General features: G+C 41.5%; 1 protein-coding gene across 1 annotated transcript in view; it reads left to right on the top strand.

The window, feature by feature from the left end:
* Nucleotides 1-9,197, top strand: part of ELL2 (elongation factor for RNA polymerase II 2) — a 38,934-nt gene extending 29,737 nt beyond the window's left edge. Inside the window, exons 6-12 of the mRNA XM_072139857.1 lie at nucleotides 705-829; nucleotides 1,138-1,222; nucleotides 2,562-3,108; nucleotides 4,828-4,891; nucleotides 6,002-6,173; nucleotides 6,638-6,682; nucleotides 7,423-9,197. Of these exons, the coding sequence (XP_071995958.1) occupies nucleotides 705-829; nucleotides 1,138-1,222; nucleotides 2,562-3,108; nucleotides 4,828-4,891; nucleotides 6,002-6,173; nucleotides 6,638-6,682; nucleotides 7,423-7,539 (1,155 nt within the window). The 3' untranslated portion in view covers nucleotides 7,540-9,197. The remainder of the gene's footprint in view (nucleotides 1-704; nucleotides 830-1,137; nucleotides 1,223-2,561; nucleotides 3,109-4,827; nucleotides 4,892-6,001; nucleotides 6,174-6,637; nucleotides 6,683-7,422) is intronic.
* Nucleotides 9,198-19,492: the final 10,295 nt, after the last annotated feature.

Here is a 19,492-nt window from a genome sequence, read left to right as displayed (position 1 = left end):
GGCATACTGGAGGTGTAGTAACTGCTGCACTAAGTATAGTAGTGCTGTGTGTATTTATAGGCGCTCACTGACACATTTGGGGATGCTCTATGCATCTCTGACTTGTATTTACATGCTGCCTATAATGTTGTAATTTCGGAGCATTGCCACATTAATATAAAGCTATAGCTTTATATAAAGTTGTGCACGTTATATATAAATACTTAGTTTGCTTTGGACTCTAGACAATTTGTCTACTTAATCTCCTCCCTTCCAAATGTCTCTAAATCAATCTTTGTGGCAGTATCTTTAGTATACATAATAAGAGGGTGAAAAATCATAGAAATAATTAATTACCTTCACATGATCTCGATTGTCATGCCATTAATTGCCTCAGCTAAGCACACAAATTAGAGAGGTGGTATTGTGCCTTCAAAAGTTGTCCAAGGCCCATTTTGTGATATTTGTAGCCAAAATCTGGAGAGCAGGAATGATGACCCCTGAACCGTCCAACCTCTTCCATCAGATTGTTTTAGATGGTTTGTCCTTCTGCATATAAGACCCAGCTGGACGGCGCCTGCTGCAGCCAGTTGTCTTACTGTCAGACATGGTGCACGGCTGAGCTTCCGGGACAGAGAAATTCTTTACAAAAATAAAGGGGAGCAAGAGATGAACAATTTTCTGTGTTGTGTTTAGGCTCATATGTCCTCCGTATTCTTTTTCAGGTTGCCAACTTGAACCCCAAGGACAATTCATATACACTTAAAGACTTTGTTTACAAAGAAATACAGAGAGATTGGCCCGGATACTCGGAATTTGACAAGCAATTATTGGACAATGTTCTCTCCAGGTAAGTGCCTCCTGTTACTTTGATAAACATATACTTGTGTAGTAAATCTTAGCCAGCTGGTTAATCGCCTTATGTGGTGGTTTCTGGTGATGGCTCTCCTCTCTAGGAGCCTTTTCATGTATTTCTCTACGGTAAAAGTTATGGTACAAGAGATGGCAGCCTCCAGTCGTCGTGCTGGCACACGCTTGACTATGGCATTATCATTGCTGATCTATAGATTTATGCCTCTTTGCACCATATTGATATGACGTTGGTAAGTGAACCTTTCCTTGTCTCGGTAACCTAGCGTGTGGTTTCATTTTTAACAGAAAACTTAATCAGTCTCAGAACGCTACCAGCGCCAGTCAATCAGACTCTCCGCCTTTAAGTGCTGCATCTACATCTCCTTCCCAGGTATTTTTATATGGCCATCGAAGTTTCTAGTGCTATTTGTTCCCAGAGACTGATAAGTGTTTTAATACTTTCCCTATGTGACCAGAACTGATGCTGCAAGGGGTCTGTATACAAAGACAATCGGTCAATGCATTGTTGTAATGACTAACCCTTCGATTACTGTTTCCAGTATTTTCTCATTTATTCTTAGGCTTGACAAATAAAAACGTGTGGAAACTCCGAGTGTTTCACCCCTTCAACTGGCCATAAGTTGGCTGGCAGTAATTCTCCCGCTGTGCCACCACAGGGCAAACTTGTCACTAAGTTTTGTGCCCCTAACTGCTCGCACAGACTGAATGGAGACCGCATACTGCAGGCGGATATCTGTACCCACTGATCCCTATTGCACCCGGTCACAGTGCAGTGAGCACATGTTTTTACTCTACCATGACACTGCACGGAGAAATACAGGACACTTCCTATATTTCTCCATGTTACAGCCCTGATCAATCTCTGCTCTATTGAAAGGGGAGGGCAAGCAGCGCTCAGTCCTCCTTTCTCCTGTGCGTGGCTGTATGCTTGCCCGGGTGAGCATACGTTCTGCTGAATAAAGCCTTAATCATAGACATGTGTGTTTTTTTTTTTTAAAACCCCAATCTACTGTGATGGCTGGGGCTTGCAAATGGTCTGAATGCTGAAGCTCTTAAATCGCCCATGCTTGTTCCCTTGCGATCCGTCATTTGTTATGCAAATGAGCTTGCGTGCAGCAGGGGTGCGGCCGTCGTCTGGTGCACCAGTCTTTCTTCAGTACCCAATGCCACCCTATTACACAATGCTAGACATCCCTTATAGTAAGGTAGTATGGAAAGAAGTGTGCACAGAGCTCATTTGTATACATGTACAACAGAATTTCTTCTAAAAATCCTGTAAGAATGAGTTTGTCATGTGCTCTACACAATGTTATCACTGGTGGGATGCCTTGGGAGCTGACGAAACTCCTAAAGCCCTAAAGAAGGGGCTCTTAATCATAAGTGGGTGGTTGGTCTTGGTCATGGAGTGTCCCATTTATTGGACCGACCACACTATTGCGTATAGGATCCTGTGCGTTGTATTGATATATAGAGATAAGATGGTCTGTAGAACAGGACACTGCACTGTCCATGACCCAAGCACATCTGTTTAGCCCTAACATTGTAGAGCTAGAAGTGCTCAGGATTTACATAGAATGTGCTGATGACTTGGCCAGCCTACATTACATGTGGCTCTACACTGTGGGCGGTATAATGTTGTGACACATTGCCTTTAGTAAAGTCTTAATATCCAAGACAATAATAACATGTATACATGTATTTTTCCTTAGAAACGTCTTCTGGAAACTGAATTCATTGATCCATTAAATAATAAGAAACCAAGGATCTCTCATCTTACAAATCGGGTGCATCCGACTTTAAATGGACATTTAGGTTTAAGCAATGACAAACCAGCGCCGCCAGCTCCTCCTCCTCCTCCCGCGGCTGCCGCCACCCCAGCACTTCCTCCACTTCCACCCGCACGCCTTCCAGTTTCTAATCCACAGACTATAAACTCTAACTCCAACTCTCCTAGTACCCCTGAGGGTAGGGGGACACAGGATCTGCCCATGGACAGCACCTATGAGGACCAGCAAGATAAATATACCTCTAGGACTACTCTGGATAATTCTATATCTACGCCAATTAAGTTGGGGAATTTGGATCCCTCGGACAATAAAACTGGCACCTTGCACAAAAAGGCAAAGAAATCCAAAAAACATAAGGATAAGGAACGTAAAAAATTGGATACGGAATCGGTGGAACAAAAGCCGGTTCACTTAAAGAAAGAAGAAATAGTGAAGATGGAAATAAGCCCCAAGGCAGATGAGAAGAAAGGTGCGGATTATTGTGTTCTTGTATAACTAAAACCAGCAATAGTTGTACATGTGTGAGGAGTTCTTGCTTTGGGGATGTCTATTACTGATCTTTTGTGGGGTTTTTTAAATTGCTGTCCTTTCTGCATGAAGGACAATCTTATGAGATTGGTGGGGGCTGACTTTGGATACCGTGATGATTAACAGTGTAAAGGAGGTTGTGGTTGTTGCTTTATCAAGTGCTTAATGTTAACTGCACCCTTTACGTTGGCAGATACTTTGAGGCTGTGGCTTCTTAGTATATCTGGTGCCCAATCATGTGACTAGATACTTCTATGCACTACACACTCACACGGTTTTTGGTCCTTTCTGGAAATGTATAGAGGGTTTCAGGGGGAGGATTTATAAAGGCTGGGTGCACGGTCAGTAATTGGCACTTACCTATAGCTGGTGCACTATAACAGATTAGTTGACTCTCCTCGTCCCCATCCCATCCCCGGGACTGGTTGCTTCCTGGCACAGATTTAGCGGGAAAGGACCTGTCATTATCCGGCTGCATGGCCGGAGACTCTGTAATATCTGGAGCCATCTGTGGGGTTTACATAAAGCGCTGGCCCTCTCCTTTGCCACCAAAAATTTAGTTTTTATTTCTTTGTATCCCAATTCATACAAGTAGGCAATATGTGTCTGCTCAATATTAATCACATGGATGGACCACTGTACGTGTGCTGCTACCAGTCCTCTGGATAGCAGTCTGCCATTACTTCACTATTGTACTGATGGAGATGGACACGACCATAGAGATGCAACCATCAATCCCGTTTTTATGATCAGTAGGGTCCCTGCCATCAGACACTCATCCCTCTCACTGACACAAGCCCTTTCATCTCTTGGTTACCATTTGCACCTTTTGTGGTTAATGGAACCTTCTATTCTCCTTCTATTCTCCTGCCGACAAACCAGCTTTCTTTATTGTGGACCCGTATGGTTTTCTCCCTGTCCAACCTGACAAGTAATAGTGTAGAAGTAAAGGGCTGAGTAACTTGTCGTCCTGCTGAGTCACGCTGCTGGTTCCTTATCTGTATGTGCCCTTTAAGGGTGTAGCCTCCGAGGGCCACGGGTCTATAGGATTCTGCAGCGTCATGTTTTGCGCGTTGGTAGTTATGCATGTAAATAATGCAAGATACTAATTGTAATTTACAGCAAAGTGGTGCAACTACATTGTAGATTATATAAGAAACTTTAAAGTCAGGATCTTCTGTCATTGTGGGAAGGTTTTTTTTTTTTTTGCTCGTAACTGATAACCTAGCGGTTCTATCAGTACAAAGAAGTGTTCTTCACTCCAACATAGGGACTTCTCACTTAAAGGGGTTGTCCCAAGTATTTTTATTAGTAGGATGGAACTAAAATGAATCTTTAACCCTTCTATTTCAATGACTTGACTTGAGCATCAGTCAGGAGGGATAATCTGAAAGCTGGAGCTAGCTCACCGGACTCCATATTTTAGGGAGCACTAAACGTAATTCTACAGTCTTCTCTTACCTGGGTTCTCTCGAGCTGAACTTTGCATTCCCATTTTAATCAGCAATCTGACCTGTGGGTCTCTGTACATGAGGCTGATCAGTGAATTTATACTGTCATTCTGTGTGGATGGATAGATGGTTTTTGTTCTGTATCTATTTGTAATATGCTTTTTTTTTTGCATTCAATTAATTTTTAAATTTTTAAATTCTGTAAATAGATGTTCAAGAAACCTGCACAGCATCAGATCCTTCCTCTACAACAGATTTGCCCGATTACGTGATGTAAGTAGTAGCTAAACGTTTCAATGCTTTATAGAAGTATGTCCTAGTATTGTGTGTTTGCCCAGACTGGATCCTTTGTGTAGCATGCGGCCAGGAGGAGTAAGCACTCCTCTCCCCTCTATTTACAGCCAAGCAGCCATGCCGCAAATATGGCAAAGTGTAGGGCGTCCTATATATTACAGCGCTACTGCCCACCTCCGTAATGGTGCGGTGAGACACTTTGTATTGCACTGGGTGCCCTGATCTGGGGACTGTGATCTCTGTGATTGTAGGACCTTATGTTCAGTTCTATTTTGTAGGACTTCTGTATAATAAAGCAACAATTAGAACAAAATTGTAAAGCTGGTTAAATTGTAAGGACGTTAATTTTCAATTTTCCACTTTGGAGATTCCCCATCTTTCAGGTTCATGAAAAAGGGCTGAAACCTGCAGGGCCGATAAGTTGTTTCTACTACAGTAGAAACGCATTGGTTTTTTACTTGATGTGTTCTCCGTATTTACATAAGGATCAATAAAGGAGCAAGCTGTTTTTATGGAGCTGGATGTTTCAACCCTTTTTTTCTTTGATGTCAATATTGGGTTCTGCTGGAGGACTTTACACCTGTGCCGAGGGCAAAACAGCAAGTGGCTATTTGGGTGACCTCTAGAGACCATTTTTACAGTGACCAAGTTTTAGGAACCTTACCTGGAGAACATTTATGTACAATATGCCCAAAATGGAGAAAAGAGACCTTTAAGTTGGTATTAAACATTGTTTCTGCTAGGTATTACCATGCAGCTAGCGACCTTCATGTCTGTGGTGCCACATCACCAGCTGCAATGTGTGACTGGGCCTGGCAGGACGGGTTCAGTTCTCTTGTAGTCTTACACAGTTACCTTTGAAATCATGGGGCACTTTTAGTTCTCCAAAGGGAGGTGCTTCTTATATCAAGTATTTGCAGTTTAGGAAACTCGTCCACTGTGGAATAATGAATAAACTAGCAGAAATTGTCTGTCCGATAAAAGATTAGAACGCCAGGGAAACCTGCTCTGTTCCATTGTCTTTCCAGAAAGTGAGTACAGTGTCTATTCATGGGCTGCTCGCTGTAACACTCCATTGTTTCTTTGCAGAAAATACACTGTTATTGTGTCCAAAGAACAGAGGCAGAGTTACAAAGATGACTTCAACTCTGAGTACGACGAATATCGCAGCTTACACGCCCGAGTAGAAAGTATCACTAGAAAATTTATGCAGCTGGATGCACAGAGGAAGCGCGTCTCTCCCGGTTCTAAGGAATATCAGGTATTTTCAGTGGAGAATATGTATACGGACATGTTCACACATGTATTGATTTGTATCTTTTCATATTGCACCTGTGCAACTTCTACATAGCTGCCTATTCTGCTGCTTCTAAATCAACAGTATATGGCTCCTGGCCTCCTTTGTTTGTTAGCAGGAGCTAATATCAAATGGGAAGAGATTACACTGGCCCTTTTACTGATTTCCTCTTTTATAGTGTTTTTTTTTTTTTTTGTTTTTTACAAGACTGAGTTGACTCCATGAACTGTCAGTCTGAATTACCGGCCTGACTCCCACAGAAACTCCCGTCAAAAGGGTCTATTGCCTTTTAGCATGCACCCTTTGTGGCCAATGTGTCTTATCACATGACCTGTGTTGTATGGCGTACCTCAAATTAACCTGCTCACATTTTTGGCATGTCTGTTTGCTTTTAATGGCCTTCTATTTAAACTGTTTTATCTTTGCAGATTGTACATGAAGAGGTTATCAAAGAATACAAGAAATTTAAAGAGGTATGAAACATAAGATGATAAGAGATGGCATAAGAGTTAAGCCTACTGTCCACATACGAGTTTAGTTCAACACATTTTGTGTGGTTGGGATTTACTGGACTAAACCTAGAATTGCTGAACTGACCTGGCTCATGTGCAGTGGGCTTTAGGCATGTTCAAATTCAAGTGCCTAATCCCTTCCTTCTCCCCAAATTTGCCTCTGGGATGAAGCGTTAGGTGTACAGGCCTCCTGAATGGCATAGAACCAGTTTCTTTTCTTTTTGTCTTAAGAACTGGTCATTTTATCTGTGGGGAAGATTTATAGAACGAAAAAAAGGGGAACACGTCCACTTCTATCCAAGAGCTAGTGTGACACAAATGGCCAGCGAGGCTGCAGTGTCCAATAACCATTTGGTTATAGGATAAAACATAACTCCTCTGAGGAGGATATCTCGGCAAGTCCTGTGCGCTCTGTCCTGCTAGCAATTGAATTCAGCAGAGATTTCTGTGAAATTATTTATAAGGGAGGAAGAATTAGACAAATCGGTCAGTCTGTTTTTTTTTTTTTTTTTAATTGATTTGGGCCAAGTTTGTAGAAAAGTTAGTTAACATTTAGAAGGGATTGATAACTCCATGGCTAACACAGTACAACTGGAAGGGATTGAGTATTTCACGAATGGAGTAAAACCTGTCTCCTTTTACATTTCTGTTTTACCATCTGATATGACTACACATCGACACTCTCTTCCTTCTGTTTACAGGCAAGTCCGAACTATTATGAAGAAAAGTACAGATGTGAATACCTGCACAACAAGCTTGCCCACATCAAAAGACTAATAGGAGAATTTGACCAACGACGGGCAGAGTCCTGGCACTAAAGCTCTGCTTAGACAAGATGTGAATACTTAACGTTATTTATTTAAAATTCCAGATGTGTTACGCTAGGATAAAGCAAAGAAACTTTTTTTCAGGAGTTTCAGTATTAGTAGACTGACTTTTTTTTTTTTTCCTCCTCCTGGTGCCCAACCTTTACCTTTATCCTGCTTATTTAAAAAAAAAAAAAAAGCTGCTTTCTCCTCTTCCTTTTGTCCTCTGGACTCTCATTTATCTGTGGAAATCGGTATAAAGCCTGGGATCCCCAGTGCCTATACCTGATGAACTGCGCATTCTAAGTTTTATGTAGCATAATGTGCTTTTTTTTTTTGGATAAATGTCTGTCTTCTGACCTTTTTCTCTTAAATGCAAACCTTTTTCGCGCCTTAAGCGGCTGGGAAGGTTAAAAATAAAAATTTGCACAAAAATCTATTTAAAAAAAAACTACACACAAAAAAACTTAATAAAAAAAATAGAGGGTTAAGGGACAGAAAAATATTATATGAAAAGAAGAAAAAAAAATCTGTCCGTTTACTTCAACTTTGAAATCATAGCCCCCTTCAATGGATGCCTTAAGATGTTTGCCTGTTTCTATATAGTGTAGTTAAGTATTATCTACACGGCCTCCCCTCTTACTAAAGCAAAGGGGAGCACACTGTGGCCTATCAGCGTCTAGGAGTGCGCTTGTACGTGTGCAAGGATCGCGTGGGTGTGAGCATGCATGACGAAATCACAAAGCTGCTATGTAATAGGCCAAACGCTCAGGTTCTCAACAACTGACGAGTGTTATTGTAGGGTTTTTCCTATGATTTTTGCTACTTGTGGAAACGTTTAGCCTTTCCATTTCAAGAAATTTTTGTCAGCGTTATTGACATCAAGGAGTGAAGGTGGGGGGAGCAGAGCCCTTCCAGTAGAGAAAGGGGGGGGGGGTCGCTACGCGTGAAAAGGTTTAAAAACCTGACAAGTTAAGATATGTAACCATGTAGGTAACTTATTTATATACGGATATAAAGTATTTTTGAAAGAAAAAAAAAATTATGCAAAGAAGCTATTTACCTACATGTATATTTAAAGATATTTTTTTTTTTCTTCCTGTGAACCAGGAGCTTAAGTAAAGTACAGATATATTTAACTTTAAGATATACTGTGATCATCAGACAGCACAAGGTTGCATTTCATGCAATGTACCCGTTTACTTTCTTGAAAAAATAAATAATTTTGTTTTTTCCATATGGGAACAGACTTTTTTTTTTTTTTTTTTTAATTTGGATTTTCTTTGCATTCTGGGTAGACCAAATCCATTATTATATAATTTTTTTTTTTCTTTTCTCCCCTCTCGTAATAAGTGCTGCCAATAAAAAAAAAAGGGACGCATAATGTTTACAGATGTGATTATCGGAATGTTTGCCAAAAAAAAAAAAAAAGCTTGTTGTCAGTATCTGTAATAAACATTGCCTCCAGCATCAAACATGCTTGCTCTTGTCTCTCTGTAAACCAGAATGTTTGTGCAGTTTGAGGAATCCTAGATTGAGACCATGTGATGGTTACATGTTGTCACGTTGGTCACGTGTCTGGCCTGCCATCGGGCATCGGTAGGGTTCTCCCAATGCCTGAGGGGCACAGGGGGTCACCAGCCTCATTTATAGGGGAAATGTAAAGCATTTCTTGTATCAGTAATCCATACACTAAAAAAAAATCCTAATTATATTTTTGTTGCAGCATTGAGTTGTCGGGAAGGGGAGAGGGTACTTTTTGGCCATTATTTTGCATGGCCTTAGTGGACAGCATGGAAAGTTTTCAAAGAGTCCAGGATCAAAATATCTCATCTAATTGAGAGAAGTCATCGATATCACATAACTGGGGATCAAACACTTGACCCCTTCCCTCAGTGAGTTATTTGATGGGGCTGTAGCACTTGGAGCAATGTGACCTCTTTATTTACATTGCCTACTGTCTGCTTAAGTATAGGATTTTGTGACTAGAGGTTATCTAGGATGCATAGAACAGCCTAGAGTGCAAAGATGAATGGCGGCTGAGCCACACACGGGCCATTTGAATGTACACAATATTACCGCATTGTTAACCAATGCAAATTGACCATCATTTTTAAAACTTGGCCAACCCATTAAAGGAAACATACTGCCAAAATAAAGCATGGATAAACCAGGGACACTTACTCAAAGATCCAGGCACTGTGGTAATTTTATATTTGTTCGTGTCCTCCTTTCCTCTAAAATCAACTTTTATAATTATGCTAATGAAACAGAACGGCTGTACCAGAGCCCCTCTGTGCTGGCTGGTTCACCCCTCCCCCACCTCCACTTTGTTCTGTTGCAGTGAGATTAAGACTCGTAGTGGGAAAGTGCTGAGGGAGCAGAGGGTGAGCCAATGTAACAACCTGTGAAGCTAAAGCAGCACGGTGTGGTTGTAGTAACACTCCCATCATTGGAATGATTTTGATTTTAGAAGGAATTTCTAACAAATATAAGTAGATTACCAGTCAGTGCCTGGATCTATGAGTATCTTTGGTTTTGATGGAAGATTTTCTTTAAATCTTGCATTAGGTTTTGGACTCTATGGATTTGTTATTGATGGGCTCTCCAAATCTGGTGCATGAGGATCAAAAGCTGTGCACTACTTCATGATCATGCAAATAAGTTTATTAAAAAGCACTGCTTTCCGTTAATAATAAAAAAGCAGTAGGATCCTTAGTCTGTTGCACTCTCCATCTACGGACATGCAAACAGTCTATATAATCTATGCTACTCTGGTGCAGGCAGTCTATGTAAAGCACTTAAAGTCCTACCTTTCCTTAAAGGGCATCCACCACAAGGATGAAGGATTGTATGCAAATAAGCCTCAGGGGCTCCAGGCAGATGACCTCTGGTAGATGTCCTCTAAGAGAATATTCTAATCCCAGATTTCCTAAATGTGGCACAATTTTCAATACAATATTGGACATGACATTATCCTTCCACCTCTATGATCAGATTTAATGTGAAATAACCACATGCAAGGTATTCCAGTAATGTCGCACAAATTGTCCCATCTTCCCTTCCCCTCCAAATGCATTATGGGACAGTATCTAGTCCCTCCACAAGCTGCTGGATGCTGTTTGTCCGCCCAGCCCCACATTTAACATAACTTCTTTGCACAGACTTTCTGGTTTACAAGACACATTTGCTTGTCAATGCTGACAAAATACATTCTCAACCAAAATTCTTGGACTTATTCACTTATGTGCATTAGAGGAATCCTGTACTTACCTTCCAGTATACATACCTGCCTTATGTCGTTTTGTGGGTTGATACAGTATAAAGAATGTAATCCAAACTTTATATATAGCGTGATGGGAATGTGAAGGCTGGATGGTGACCACCGTGTCGTCTAGTCAGTGTATTCTGCTTCCTTGTGACTCATATTGGCCTGATCCATAATGGGGGGATTATGTGTGATATGTAAGGGGCAACTTTCTCTATCAATCAGTCTGCTTCCATTTTTATTCCTAATGCAGTTGTTGTGATTGGTTGCGGGGGGGGGGGGGGGGGGGGGGATTTTCCTTGGCGTAGGTCCCTATACTTTGCGCACTGCATAGGGGAAGACACAGAGCCTAAAGTTTAAGGGTCATGGACATCTTTGCATCGATATTTGCAGCATTCATGGATATGTACTACAATACAAGATGCAGAATCTCTTTGAAGTTTAAGGGTTGTCTGATCCCATTGTAGCTCTTGAAGCCACGTAAATTAGATAGGATTTGATCCTTGACAACTGTCTTCCTTTCAGGGTTTTGTTCTGTTACGTTATAGTAACTGGAAATACTGAAAGCTAGACTAGATCTGATCAGTCATATGGCAGATCCTGTCAGACCCCCTCTGTTGTTTGCTGGGTAAAATAGCACAACTATCAGTGTATCAATGTAAAGCCGTCCATTACCTTTAAGGCCGTGCTTGCAGGAGTTTAGTGTTACAGGAAACATTACCCATATGTCACCTTTAAATCATTGCATTTACCTCCCTTTTCAGGAGCTGAGCTCCCAATGACCTTGAGCCTATGGGATCAGGGACCATCCACAACAGAACCTCATTCTGTATCAGCGTTTGGCCCAAGGTCACTTGAAATACATGGAACTTGTAACACTAGCTCCAATAATGTCACATTTCTGTGCCCTCTGGGTAACAACATGGAGCCGCCAGCCTTTTATGCCGTATGAGTGGCTGTGACATCACAACCCCATGTCTTATACCGATTAAATATTAAGCTGTTTTTATTACGGTAATTAAACCTTTTATAACTTACATTCCTCTTATGAACAAACCATTCTTTTAGACCTTTGCAGTATTGATATCACAAGTGACTTAGCGAAAGAAATCTGAAGGACTTCCTATCTGTCTAGGATTCCTGCCCCGCAGACGAGGACATTGTGTTCTCCTCCACTCTGGATGTGTGCGTTTTACTAAATATTTGTATTCCCCATGAACTAAGTACAAAGCTGAAGCCTCTTTCTGTATCACACTACATTGTGCCATTCCCCAGTTATTCCTAGAAATTATAATCAATAGATTGGCATCACTCCCTTTTTGGTCTCTAAATCATGGCACTGATTGGAAATGTCGGTGTACAGGGCCAAGTCGCCAAACTGGGAACGCCTAGTTGTCTAATTTTGGGGGAATAACGCAGCACAGACCAGATTATAGAAAATCCCTGTATTACCCAAGACGGATATCTAGAGCGTTGACCATTCTTTCAATGTATCAGACTGGCATTTTTAGGATATATATAAGAATATCGTACAATGCATTGACTAGTGAGTAATGGGATGTCATGTTATCCAGTTTCCAATTGTCTCGGTTGTGAATGACCTGTTTACTGTTAATCTCACTTGTCTATGTACTACCTTGTCATACAGGGTACTTGCCTTTTATGTCTTTTGTAAATTTCTGTCCTCCTTCCATTATGTTTGTTATTTTTTTTTGTTATGTCAAGGGGGAAAAAAAATTGTGGAAGGATTTAGATTTTTGTTCACTTCTCTTCTGTTTGAATGTGAAGAACCTTCAAACCGATTTCCAGTGTCCTCTGTGTAGTGACAATGTGTAAGGAATACAGTTGTCTCATAAGGGTAATAGGTGATATGTGTGTCACATTGCTTGTTCCGCTTCTCATTCCGCCCCGACGGGCTGCCTTGTCCGAGCCGAGCTAGAATCAGATGATCGCATTAACACAAGTGATACACAGCCTGAGAACCATTTCCACTGTATGAAGGATACACCTAGTATTTCCTCGAATGTACATCCTGCGCTAGTCTCTCCAGAGCTTTCAGGGCTACTCTTACGTGACGCTATGCGTTCAACAATACAAAAGATTGATGTTTACGATGGCTGACCCTGCACAATAAAAATTGTTACTTTTTTTTTTTTTCAAATGTTCCAGACATGCTGTATTAAAAAAAAAAATCTCAATGGTAAAATGGATTTGGGGTATTTTTAGCGAATTTTTGAGCCAATGTTACCCCACTGTGTTAAAAGAAAATCAGTTGTTTAATAAAATGTTAACTTTGAGCATCATAAAACTGAGTTGTTCCTTTTTTTCTTGTTAAAAACCTAAAACCAGGAAATAGGGGGGGGTGGATTTATCATTGTATAATTGTTTCACAGTTGCCAAATCGGGTGGTTGCAACATTTTGGCCAAACTTTTGCATGCTGGTAGTATTAGTTCTAGTTGGGGAGAATGGCCATGGTTAGGAGATTTTTTAAAAACTTGCAAAAATTGTCTCATTCTCACTCTAGGGGTGACATACAAAGTGCAGTAACCTCTCATGACAGCCTCATGCACACAAAAGTTTGGGGACATGCGCTTAACGTTGTTTCAATGGCTACAACACACCCCTATGTATTTCTATGGGCTTATGCACATGGCTGTGGTTTCCATGGTCCTGCATGAGTCGACTGTCCAAGCCACAAAACTATTCCTATGCATGTTTGCGTCTCTGCAATTTATTCTCCTGACATCGCCGTCGATGCAAACAAGGACCACACGTTCATGTGCACGAGGCCTTCAAGGGGTTGTCTGATGCTCTTGATGTGACGTGCCGTTGTCCTTTGCTGTACTGCAGTTTTACAGGGGCATCCACACCTGGCTCCAACAACTTCTGCCCGCCTGGCACACAAGTATGTTAGTGTGCTTGGTTTACAATCCTTCATCCTGGTGGTAGCTGTCCATGCCAGGAAAATCTGACTTTAAATAGTCGCATGATGATTTCCCCTTTATATAAAAATCTGTTCCCAATGTTTATGGAATTAGAAGACCAGAATCCTCTACAATATCTGTGTTTGTGTTCTGGTGTAATTTGTGCCATAAAACTCTCCTAATGCTGGCACCAAATTAAGGGCTTGTACAGAGTCGAACGTTTGAAGAGACCACAGCATTCATTTTGCCACTCTGATCTTTAATTTCTAGCTAGCACACTGCTGCAAATAATAAAGTGGTTATTCTTAGGATTGCAGCTTGGCCCCATTCATTTTGTCCCTGTCCACCAGTTTTGAGGTGGGTGTTTCCAAAACTAACTGGTCCCAGTTTTAGCAGCCATTTTTAATTATTAAAAGGGCAGTCATATTGATCATCACTATTATTCGATTGAAAAAACATGTTAATCCTTTGAACATTAAGAAAATATATTTTAAGCTGAACTCTACTTTAAAGGAAATCTAACAAAATGAAGCATGATAAAGCAGGGACACTAACTTATAGATCCAGGGACTGTGACTGGTACTCTTCTTATGTTTGTTATCCACTGCCGCCTCTTGTCATCAAATAAATTATGTTTATGAGTCAGAAGGACTGTGTGGTCATTACCATAGACTCTCTGTGATGTAGCTTCCCAGGCTACACTGTGCAGTAGCTGAGGGTGTATGAGAGACAGTGTGACAGCCTGTGAAGTTACAGCATGAAGAATCTCTGGTACCACCACCTATAGCACTTCTAGCTCAATAGGATAATTTTAAGTTGATTTTAGATGGTAGGAGGCCATGGATAACACATAGTCACATAAAGTTTATCAATGTTAGATTTCTTTTAATGTGCACATAACAAGTTCTGATTTAATATTGAAGATCATTTATAAATCAAAAATGGCAGTCGGCCAATATGCAATTGGAGACTGTAGTTTAGCATTATATTTATAGGACAGTCCCAGAATTAGTATCTTCCCTGTTGTCCATAGATTGGGAAACAAGGGAAAAAACATTTTTCCCTCCTTTGGTGCAAGAAGGACATTGTCTGTCATAGGGAGTGGACCTTGGGAGCCACCCAACAAATTATTAATAAACCTAGCTGTAATTATATGTGCCTCACATCCAGTGATGACTTACCTGTGAGAACATACCAGGTGTATATGTAAATATAGCTCCATGCAGACTTTCTGTAAAAGCCTTTAAACCTTCTTCCCCAGGAAGCGGACAAACTAGTTACCTGACATTCTGCAGGTGCCACATGAAGCTGTAAAGGATCGGAGCTTGTGCTCCAAAATAGCACAAGTCCAGGGTGACATGTATGAGCTTGTTCCACTGTTGTGGCTATTCTGCAATGACTTGAGTTTAAGTAAAAAAAAATAAAGATTTACCCAAACATTTAGAGCTAAAGATTGTACAAGTCCAGTGTTCATGTGGTGGTTGATAAATGTTGTTTAGTATCCGCAGAATGTTAATTATCACTTTGGATTTTGGATGTGCAATCCAATATAAAGTCTATTCCACATTCAGTTCATAACATGTGGACCATAAACAGCCGCATTACCTGGACTAAACACTTTGGGGGAGATTTATCAGTGCTTCTACAACAGTTTTCGGGCATTGTGAATAATCACAATTTGTTGGGTACTGCAAGAATTTGTGATTATTTTGTGCCTACGCCACCTCCACGCCAAGTGGGCTGGCATGTGGCCTTCCTGCCCTGTACCTATGCACTTTCTTAGAACCTGTGAACATTTGGACCTGGCGTAGTTTTGCCCAGTGGCGCTACCACCACATGGGTGCACCAAGAAACCTATGCCTCTTGGTGTAATCCGCAGAGACAGGGGGGTGCTTATCATATGTGTCTTATTTGATGATTGGTGTCATGAACTAGTACTGGAAACATGGTTACAATAAGGAGCTGTATTCCGATAGAGGGACTCTGATGCTGAGAGTCCAAGTCCTGGGGCAGAGTTAAGTCTGGTTACTATAGCCATAATACCACCTATATCAAGTGTGTGTGTGTGTGTGTGTGTGTGGGGGGGGGGTAATTTTACCTCACTGTTACTTTCCATTTTCGATCTGTGTCTGTGCAGCATTCAGACATTTGTACAAGATAAATTCCTCCACTGAATTGACATGTGATACAGGTGATGCTTTTCACTATAAAATAGTGTCAGTAATACTTTGAGACACGTGTGACTCAATAGTTGCCTCCCTATTTAATAGGTAACATGTGGATGTGTCATTAATATGGAATGAAGCAGCGAAAAGACTGTAATTAGATGGAAGAATTCCTGTACCCGAGACACTCACAGAACATGTTCACATTTACGTTTTAGACCCTTTTCAGCTATCTCATTTTTATCTCAGGCAGATTTGTCTGAGGGGATGGCGCTGCATTCATTCTTCAATAGACACCATTGTAGGACAATACTTCTATCATATAGCAGAACAATTACAGCTTCTTCCTCTTCTGTGACAGGGGGAAGCCATGTGCAGATGTTAAGAAAGCTTCATCTCTGGACGATAACCCCCTACCCTCACCATCCTCATCATATACTGCTACCAGATCAAGGTGCAACACCCCTGCCAACGTCTAAGAATGGGAGTAGTTGCGAATTGGGCCCTCTACCTGTCCGAATCCATCTCGTGAGCCTGCGCAACGCACCCAAGGGATAATGCAGGGAGTTCTCAGGTAATCTGCAGCTGTAGCCTCTGCCTGAACATGCGATAGTTAAATGGGTGAAAGATGTTATCCAATTATGTGGCTGAATTGAAAACTGAAGTGTGATTGGAGAGGTGCTAGCAGCTGACCGGGGGTAGTCTAAAACTCCTGTGCAGTGGGAGCACATGGTCCAGATCTGTTATTCCAGTCTTAGACGGTCTGTCTGACCTCATGGTCGAAGTCAAGAGAGAGTTAGTGTGGAGCAAACCTTTAGTGCTGCCACAGAAACCAATCCCAGGACCCTGAGTCAGGAGACTCTAACCAGAGCTGCAGCTTCCACAGTTTGGACACAGCTCCATCTCCATTATCCCAGCCTGCCATCGGGCTGCTGCATTATTCCTGAGGACCACTCCAGTACCAGAATCCAAATCTGCTGTTTGACGGTTTAGGCCCGTTGCCTGCTACCTGTTGTTCAATAAATAACCGTGAGTTGATTTGCACAACGTGGTCTCCATCTGATCCCTGGATACGGCTGTCTACCACCAAGGGCTTCCCCATCCAATACCCAGGGACTTCTCTTACAGACACTCAGGGGTTGCCCCAGGGAGAAACCAGTACATCAGCCTCTCTCTCCATTATTCTTGCACACATCACCTGCTGGAGACCTGCCAGGACAGCCCTCCGGTCCCCATACCAAGCACCGTGACATCAGCGCGCCCTAGGCCGCAATAGCCAGCCACTCCGGTATTCTGGGTCCCAGCTGCCTTCAGGCCCCAAGAAAAGTCTAGGCCCTGGTGGGGGATGTTGCAAAGGCTTCTAGATATGCTAGGCCACAGCCTTTACTCAGAGTTGAGAAGTCATTCACATATAGTTCTCACTACAGGAGAAGGAAGATGCTAAAAATGGCACAGAGAACCTGTTTTACTTATTCCTATAAATGTCATACAAGCAGGGCCACATCTGCCACAAGGGGGAATGAAAATCCTGCCTCAGCCAGCAGACCTCCAGTAGTAAGGACTTGCCAATCACTGGCACTACATACTACTAGAAAAATCAATTGCATCGACATCTTTATGACACTGATGTAATTGACAGGCAGACAGTAGTGGATTATAGTATAAGCGGTTTGGCCAGTAGCCTGGGACCCATGGCCACCCAAACCACTCAACAAATTTCATACTGAGAAGGACCTTCACCCATAAAATCACCTTACATCTGTTCCTGCTTTCAATACAGTTGTACGCAAGAGCCATTTCAGGACCTTTATCAGATTGAAAGCAGACAGAAGGGACTCATCCTCCATTTCCAAAGAAGCCGATTCTAGTACCATATGTAGGAAGTGATTCCAGACTTGTAGGGGCAATAATATCCGTACAGTCCAGGAGCCATGGCAGAGCGGTGCAGCACAGACCTGTCCATCTGCATTACTCTGCATGACGAAGCTTCCGGGAGAGGAGGAGACAGCACAGGGCAAGTGTATACTATATATGTTGGTGTCCTGCCTGTATATACTATCTATAGGGGGTTCCTGCCTGTATTTACATATTTATACTATGTATGATGGAGGGGGTCCTGCCTTTATATACTATATAAGGGGGAGGGGTCTGTGTGTATATGTTATCTTCCGGGGAGAGGGCCCTGCCAATATATAATATCTACGAGAAGTTGTCTGGCTGAATATCCTATCTATATATTAATTAAGGGTGTCTGGCATATATTATAAATTGTAGGTGCTGTGCATACTTTCATTTATTCAGAGGTCTATATATACAATGTTTTATTTGTGTTGTCAGTTGTGTTTTTAGGGGTATAAATTATTTAGAAGCACTGATATCCTGGTCATATGATATATTAACAACTGTAAGTGGTATTTTTAGGTGCAGTGATAAGTTATGGCCGAGAGAAATCATAATAAAGTCCACTTCCTGATGGAGCAAACTGTCACCTGTAAGGTACTATGGTGGATGTCACTAATGTCTTTGTCACTGACTGACTACTACCAGTACGTGAGACAGCATCAGCATGTGCAGTGTCAGTCACAGGGTGTCAGAGAGCTGCTGACGCTGGCTGGGTTGTTATCAATTGTTACTATTGTTCTCAGCTTCTTCTGATCAGATTTTACACGTTTTCTATAGATTTGCCTTCAATTTCGAATGGGGGTAGGGGAGGCGTCATTTCAATTTTTGCCTCATTCAGCAAAAAGGCCAGAATCGGTCCTGCATTTAAGGTAACATAGTAGTTGGATTTCATTCATTTTCAAGCAGAAGGTTTTGAGGGATATACAGTACACTGGAACAATAATGACAGTGTGATCAGGGCCTAAGAATGTCACAACAGAGTTACAGAGATTTGTATTTATGTACCAATGTTATCTATTACTTAGAGACACAGACCATTAGTAGTTAGAAAACATGTTATGTTCCTATGTATTAATATTCCATTGCTAGTACAGCAGACTTGTTACGGGATATTGCCATCAGAACGTTCTGTTCTGAAGATCATTTGGGGTCCTAAGCTGCTGTTACTTGTCTTCATGGATCCACATTGAGGCCATTGCCGGTTTATTTTCCTAGTTTTCCAGCGCCCCCTAATGGATAGTGTGTGACTCATCAGGTATGTCACTCACCAACATTATGGAAATACTGCCCAGCGGACATTCCAGAGATTTTCAGATGACACCAGAGAGCAATTTAGTAGGACAAAAGACATATAAATGTCCTGCACAGACAACCACCCGGGAAGCTGATGTGGCGTTACAGAACATTTCCTATTGACAAATGCTAAAAATGGAATCAGTTTGATGTCATTTTACTAGTGCGCTAATGTTCTCCTATCTATTATTTATGTGGAAGGAGGGATTTTACTGACAGTTGACATCTGCAAAACCACTTACAACATTTCACTTTCTAATACAATATATAATAATAAGGATCTTAGAAACCGCAGAGCGCGGCAGCCAGGCTCATTGTTCTGAACAAGATGCTTCTATTTTTAGGTGAAAAAAATTACAAAAACAGAGCACCTTCATATTCATAAGAATCATTCAAATGTGACAAAAATGTG

Source organism: Engystomops pustulosus, chromosome 1 (genome assembly GCF_040894005.1).
Source record: "Engystomops pustulosus chromosome 1, aEngPut4.maternal, whole genome shotgun sequence".
In the NCBI taxonomy this organism is placed as follows: Eukaryota; Metazoa; Chordata; class Amphibia; order Anura; family Leptodactylidae; genus Engystomops; species Engystomops pustulosus.
Note: the sequence above shows the minus strand (reverse complement) of the source record. Positions and strands in the feature narration are given on the sequence as shown.